The 7,447-nt window shown below is 42.6% G+C and overlaps 1 protein-coding gene across 1 annotated transcript in view; it reads right to left on the minus strand.

The window, feature by feature from the left end:
• Positions 1–3,879: 3,879 nt before the first annotated feature.
• The window catches only part of qsox2 (quiescin Q6 sulfhydryl oxidase 2), a 10,493-nt gene continuing 6,925 nt past the window's right edge, over positions 3,880–7,447 (minus strand). Inside the window, 5 exon segments of the mRNA XM_025053426.1 lie at positions 3,880–5,814; positions 5,816–5,840; positions 6,540–6,728; positions 6,819–6,969; positions 7,066–7,188. Of these exon segments, the coding sequence (XP_024909194.1) occupies positions 5,277–5,814; positions 5,816–5,840; positions 6,540–6,728; positions 6,819–6,969; positions 7,066–7,188 (1,026 nt within the window). The 3' untranslated portion in view covers positions 3,880–5,276.

Consider the following 7,447-nt stretch of genomic DNA (forward strand, 5'->3'; position numbering starts at 1 on the left):
AGGGGGGGGGGGGGGGGGGGGGGGGTGAAGGAGGGGAGGGAGTGGGTGAGAGTTAGAAAAGAGGTTCAAATGTTGAACGTAAACACATGAGAACATGTCGTCCGTCACGGCTGTGTGTGTTTGTGTGTGTTTGTGTGAGCGTGTGCTTGTTTTGGGGCTTATGTGTGTGTGTGTGTGTGTTTGACTTTGTGTGTGTGTGTGTGTCTGTGATTGTGTGTGTGGCATGACTTGGCCAAATGCACAGCGCTGCATTGCAGTGCCGAGGCTGAGTTGGCATGCTGAGTACATAGCGTGCATACTGCGACTGTGTGCCAGGCTGAGACAGACACACACTCTCTCTCTCTCTCTCTCTTTCTCTTTCTCTCTCTCTCTCACACACACACACACACATACAGAGAGAGAGAAAAACAGCAGCTTTTTTTGCCACCTCAGCTGTACACTCACATACAGGCGCTCCGTTCAGTTATTACCATACAAGTCAGACAGTTAAAGGGAAGCAGTTAGACAAATACAGACAGCTCCTCCATCCCATACTGAAGAGAACAGTGGGTGGGTGCGGATGGGAGGGGGGAGCTGGGGCTAAATAAGGACATGTACAGTATCTCAGCAGCAGCAGCAGCAGCAGTCTGTGTCTCTCTCTCTCTCTCTCTCTCTGTGTCTCCGTGTCTTCCTACAGATGTCAGGACAGTCATGAGGACATTTTGTTCAGTCCTGACAAAAAGTCAAAAAGTCTCCATTCATTCTTGACACACACTGTCGCAGCTGAGGCTCTGACTTTGATCTGAGTGAGAAGACGAGGTAATCTTCATCACCTCTGTGATGTAGCCCACAGGTCCGCAACCTTTTTTTTTTGGTACCAAGGACCGGTATCAGCTGTCACTGTAATACCGCACCATCGTTGAAGGATCGTTACATTTTCAAAATAAAACGTCTTCTAGACTTTCTTCTGTTCAGTATCAGAGTGGGATTGACCTTTGACCTGTTGTTTTGAAACATTGACAGATTGACAGTAAAAGGATGACTGGATACTGTGTCCCACTGCAGTACTAAATGATCTATGGACCAACACCAGTCCCCGAACCAGGGGTTGGGAACCCCTGATGTAGACTATGGTTCTGTGGGTCATGTGTATTTGTAAATTAGTAAAACTGAAGTACATTTTTTTCACCATGTCCCACTGTGGCCTGCTACCAAATCACCTATGGACCAACATTGGTCCCCGGACTGGATGTTGGGAACCCCGTGCTGTTTGTTGCTCTGCTGTAGTAGTATCACTCTTATCAAATATTTCTTCTTCTTCTTTTGTCCGATGAACCGCTTCAGTTCATCAGCTGACCCCCACCCCCCTCCTCCTCTTCCTCCTCCTCTTACTCGTCCTCCTCCTCCTCCTTCTCCTTCTCCTCCTTTTCCCCCTCTTCCCACACAGCATCCATAAATCTCTCTGATCTTTGTCTCTCCCTCTTGCCTGGCAACTCCATCTCCAACATCCTCCGTCCAATATCACCGTCCACCATCACTGTTATCGCAGCCCATCCATCCATTTATCTGTCTTCTGCTGCCTGGCCTGCTCCACGGACCCCGGGGGCTGTCCGTCTCTGCTGACGTGACGCAACAGGCCACTCTGACTCGGACCCAGAACCTGTCGGACATTTAAAAAAAACGTCTTTACTTCTCCTGCTCTGGGACCGTGAAAGGTCACATGGGGTCACCGAGTGGTTCCTGGAACTATTGAAATAATGTACAGTAAACTGTTAGTACTTACTAACCCTAACCCTAAAGGAGACCTGAAAAATAATAAAATAAAATAAAATAAAATAAAATAAAATAAAATAAAATAAAATAAAATAAAATAAAATAAAATAAAATAAAATAAAATAAAATAAAATAAAATAAAATAAAATAAAATAAAATAAAATAAAATAAAATAAAATAAAATAAAATAAAATAAAATAAAATAAAATAAAATAAAATAAAATAAAATAAAATAAAATAAAATAAAATAAAATAAAATTAAATTAAATAATAAATTAAATTATAAATTAAATTATAAATTAAATTAAACAATAATAAATTAATTAAAACTGGTTGTTTAGGGATGAACAGGTGCATGGTTGTCTTAAAGTAAAAATCTATAGAAACCGAGCAGAGGTGGGCAAACCTTATGGCTCATGGGCCAAAATGAGGTTAATTATTTGGCTGGTGGTCCGGTTCAGGATCAGTTGGATGTAGAATGCTGGATAAAATAATTTAAATAATTATAACTGTACAAGAATAAACCTCTAATCTTTCAAAGATACTTTGACACTTTGGATGTTTGCTGCCACCTTGTGGCATCAACAGCAATTACAGTCAGTTGGTTGTAATGCATGAAACGAAAATAATTGACATTAGTCTTTACCAGATCTTGTACCGGTGTTTTAGTGGGCTGGATTCTAAAGCCAATCTGGCCCAGATACCAAAGATACCCCAGATTTGCCAAAGTCTGGTATAGAGTATGTACTAATGTTTTTTTTCTGGATAGTTATAGCATACACAGTATATGGCTAGTAATTCACAATTCTAATCAAACAACAAATATTCACTGCAAACTACATCTCCCATGATGCATCTGACCACTAAGAAACTTTGGCCGGTGACGATGATTCCACTCATCAATAAAAAAAAACCTTCACCTCCAGAGAAACGCAGAGAGGAAAAATAATTGAACAGATTTGCACACATTGTCACCGAGCGACGGCGCCACCTGCAGGGCTCATTGTGACAAGTTTTTTATGCAAGTGAGTCAGACGTGGTGCAGTATCAGGTCAGCTGTCCTCGGTGTCCTTGCCTCACGTCCTCTCTTTTTTTTTTTTTACTTAGGGGAGGAAACGGTTCCTGTGACGTATCAGATTTAGGCTCATTCGCCTTAAACTATTTTTTTTTTCTGAACATTATTATTCAGTGAAGGATATTCTGAAGTTTAGAAACCAGTAAACGTCTCAAGGATTTTAGTTTTTTTTTTGTTTTTTGTTTTAAACAAAGGCGGATTTAGTTACACTCCTGTTCTGTACGAGTTTATTTTTCTTTGTGTGGATTGTTTGACCAAAGACAAAGGAGAAAAGGGATTAGGGTGGGAGGTGTGGAGGAGTGGATGGGGGAGGGGAGGATTATAATACGTTCTCTCCATCAGACAGTTCTGCTCCATTCTGTAAAAAGTCTCAGGAACTGATTAATAGGATTTGGTTTTTAGGAGAGACTTTTTAAAATAATTTTACCGGCAAAAAAAAAAAAAAATATTTTGACATTTAAAACGGTGGCAGTACTGCAGTATTTTAAGTACTGCAGTAATACCACAGAGGTGTGAAAAAGTACATGACAAAGTCAACATTGCTGAGCATTGCAGTGATATGACAACGCAACGACCAGGTCACCTTCACCTTGGCAGATACTGCACACGTGCAGAAAGGTCAGGGGTCAGAGGTCAGAGGCCAATGAGACTGACCCCACTGCTTTGAGAAGATGCTCCATGAAGCAGCCAATCTGCTCAGATGCCAACCTCACAGATCGTTTTGAGCCGTCAATCATCTCGTTCTAAAACTCCAATTGATAACTAATTTGAATATATTTAAATATTAAATTAATACATATAACACTAATAGCATAATTACCTTTTTTTGCATGTGTAAAATCCTATTTGAGTTGGTTAGTTCTCATTGGCGGCGTTTTTTTTCCCTTAAATATTCTATACTACAATTAGCCACCAGGGGGCAATGCCAGATGTTTGCGCTGCATCGTGGCATTTAACTTCAGTCCACAGTCGAGATGAGTCACCTGCAGCTTCACACAGACACCGATGACTCAGTGCACATTAACCGATGACTCAGTGCATATTAACCGATGTTGGGAGTGCAAAGAGAGAAAATTTATTCTGACGAACAATAATAAAATAACATCGACAACTGAGACACTTTCACCTGGTACAGACTGTGGACGAGACAAGGAAAAAAACAAGACGATGCCCCGTTGCACCCTGAAAAGGATAGTGAAACAATAAAAAGCACTATTAACAGGAAAAATAAATACCCAATACCCGCCGCAGTAGTACTCCCTCTCACAATTCTTACTGAACATTTATGGACCTTGTATATCAAATTTGGGGCGTGTACTAGTACTAGTACAGCAGATGAAGTTACTACTCTGGTACACAGCCTGACTGGAGAGCACAATTTCACCAAATCTACACTAAATTATCGGTTTGTTTGTGCTTAATGATATTTATTTTTTTAACAAATCATTAAAATAACAATTAAAATTTAAAAGCCTGTCAACTGTTTAAAAATTTACCTAAAAATTAAAACTTACAAAAGAAAACATTTTGTGCTTTTTTTTTTTTTTTTTTTTTTTTAAGCGTTTTGACTTTCATATCTATATTCTGGCAAAAATACTTTGAATGTCAACATGTCGCCAATTTTCTGCTGCTGCGCTTCATCTGTCAAATATCATTGTCATTTTGGTTTTATACTATGATGGATAAGCGACAAATCTACTCATCTTGGTGTCTTGGAGTTCCCACTTTCACAGTTAGCGTTATAAAAATAATTGCTCACCACTAGACGGCACCAAACTCACCTATAATTATTCCTGGATCAGGAAAAAATTGATTAGAATGGGTCCATGTTACACAGTAACAGTAACAGACACACACGCACTGACACACACACACACACACAATTACTCTCAACTCGGACTTAAAATGTCCCCACATTACAAAAGTCCTGGACCTTTTTGACCTGTGGTCCTCACAATATCATAAATAGCAGAACACACACACACACACATATACTGTTCACATGAAGGCGGGACTGTGTGAAGGGTGTGTCGTCATTCAGTGGGTTCTCAGAGAATTATGACACTAAAAAATAAAACAATCTGCTCAAGTTCACCTCCGGTTCCAGTTTTGTCCTGGTAGAACATGATACACACAGATACATGTTCATGTGTCTAAACCAGTCACACCAGAATGGTGGAAAGACACTAATATCAAGTACTGAGAACTGGTTCTATGTTCCAAATTGTAAAAGTTTCAACACCAGCGGGTGTTGAAGGTCCTGATGGATTCTGGTCCGAACCACAACAACAACAACCAGATCCAACTTCAACACGTTCTAGAATCATCTCTGTGGAGTGGGGCAGTGACCGTATACCTCATGTTCAGATCAGGACTTTGTTGAACCGACCTCTAAGTGTTTTAAGAGAGGTCCCGAATACCTGCCCGGTCAGAACCGGCCTGACCCGGGTCAGACGTGGAGGCGCGAGTACCTCAGTCTCCACCTTCGGGATCGCACTTTGAAGAAGAAGAAGAGCAGCATGAGGAAGAGGCAGGAGCAGATGTAGAGGACCACACAGAGACTCATGTCCACACTGTTGAAGCCCAGACCCAGGATCCAGACTCCTCCCACTCCTTTGTCTCCTTCTGCTCCTGCTGCTGATCCTCCTCCTGCTCTTCCTCCTCCTCCTATGTGCCTTGGCTCGTCACCCTTGCCCTCCACCCTGGGATTCAATGGTCCAGGGTGAGGTTTCAGAGGTCCGTCAGGTTTCTTCTCCTCCACCTTGCCATCGTCTCCCGCTCCACGCTCCTCCTGCGGCCGGCCGGTCGGCAAAGGGTCGGGGATCGGGGGGAGTGCGGGGAGCTGTGGAGGGGTGAGGGAGTACTTGGGGGACAGGTTGGAGGCTCCGTAGTGGTGTCGAAGGAACTGGAGGATGTTGTCCTGGTTCCAGACGTGAACGCCGTTTTTCTCCTCGTGGCAGGACGGACAGAGGGAGGGGCTCGGNNNNGAAGAGCGGGTCATCGCTCAGTGTCCCTGATGGACAGAGATGTTAGTGTTAGTGCAGAGTCATACTGGGGCAGAGGTGTGGAGTTTAAAGGAATATTCCAACAGCTGATGAAGACAAAAACAACATCATTAAAACAGATGAACGTTAGCTGTCAGGCTGTTTGTCAGGCGAAGCTGCTCCGTACAGATGTTCACTTTATTCTTAAATAAATCCTCTGGTTTATTATTCATCACACGGGGGCTCATGGGCAACAGGTCTGCAGATGGATGTGCTACAGTTTGACAGGAAGACTGCTACAGTCTGTGCTAACATCATTTTTACACGTCTTCACTAGAAGAAGGACTGGGTATAAATCAGGAGAGTTTGGTAGTTCCACAATGGGCAAAAATTTAATTAATTTAAATTTTTATTTAAATTTCTTTTAATTTAAAATTAAATTAAATTATTCTAAAACAGAAAACAATGTCACAACATACTCTCACACAGAGCACCAAAAAAAAGAAATCATCCCTTGCGAGTCCAAGGGGGGGCGCCACTAACCATGTGGTTTCCCTGAGGCTCGAACCCAGTACCATCTGTGTGTAAGGCAGATGTATAAGGTGGAGCCAACTCTATGTATAAGTAAGCTGTTCATTTTAAGCTGTGAATACAGATTATCGCAAAACATTCCCACTTCCCCCTTAACAACTGAAAAAAAGTAACAGTGACATCATCAGGGACTGTACCTGCGAGTCTGTAGTTGACCATGTTGTGCTGGTTCCACAGCCATAGAATCTGTTCCTCTGGGTTCTTGACCTTGTCCAGACTGGACGCAGCTGCCTGCTCAAAGTGTTGCCCACACTCCTTACATCCGAAGAACGTGCGGATGTAGCGACGCATCACCTGCAGCACCGGAGCCGCCTCCCCGTCCAACCCTGCGTGGCGATCACATGCCCGGAAGAGAGTGAGTCAGATATGGTAACCCTACAGGTCAAAGTCCTTCATTACACGTCTGTGAATGGAACCTGTGTTTTCCAGCGCAGTGGGCGTGGCATCATGTTGCACAGTCAGGACGTGGAAGAGGGTCCACAGAGAACACGGGTAACCTCGGAGTCCCGCTATGCTGCCCTGACAGCCGACCCATCGAAGCTCCTTTCCCAGGAACACGCCTGAGATCTGGATGAAGGAGAAGAAGAAGTGACCTGTTGCTGCTGCTGCTCTGGGTTTTTAATAGTCTGACTCTGTGTGTGTGTGTGTGTGTGTGTGTCTCACCCTCATTTTATTGTCCACCAGGTCCAGAATAGCCTGGTACGGGATTCGTTGTAGGGGCAGACTGAGCAGCCAATCAGAGAGCGTCTCCATCAACTTCACCACCGAACCTCCACCTGGATAAAGCTGCACAGAGGGGAAAGGGTTAGCGCTGCTAGGATAACGGACGTAATCAACAGCAAAGGTGATCTTTACCTTTTATACCTTCCTGTTCTATCATTCAATAAATAACTGACAGTAAAATAAAATATAAAATATTGCAAAAAAAAAGGTCAAAGTAAGTCAATAAAATCAACAAGGTAGAACAGAAGCTCATGAAAACAGAAAAAATAATACATTAAAACAATGAAATATAATGTATATAAATACAATATTTAATATATAC

This window comes from Cynoglossus semilaevis, chromosome Z (genome assembly GCF_000523025.1).
Source record: "Cynoglossus semilaevis isolate Cse_v1.0 chromosome Z, Cse_v1.0, whole genome shotgun sequence".
In the NCBI taxonomy this organism is placed as follows: domain Eukaryota; kingdom Metazoa; phylum Chordata; class Actinopteri; order Pleuronectiformes; family Cynoglossidae; genus Cynoglossus; species Cynoglossus semilaevis.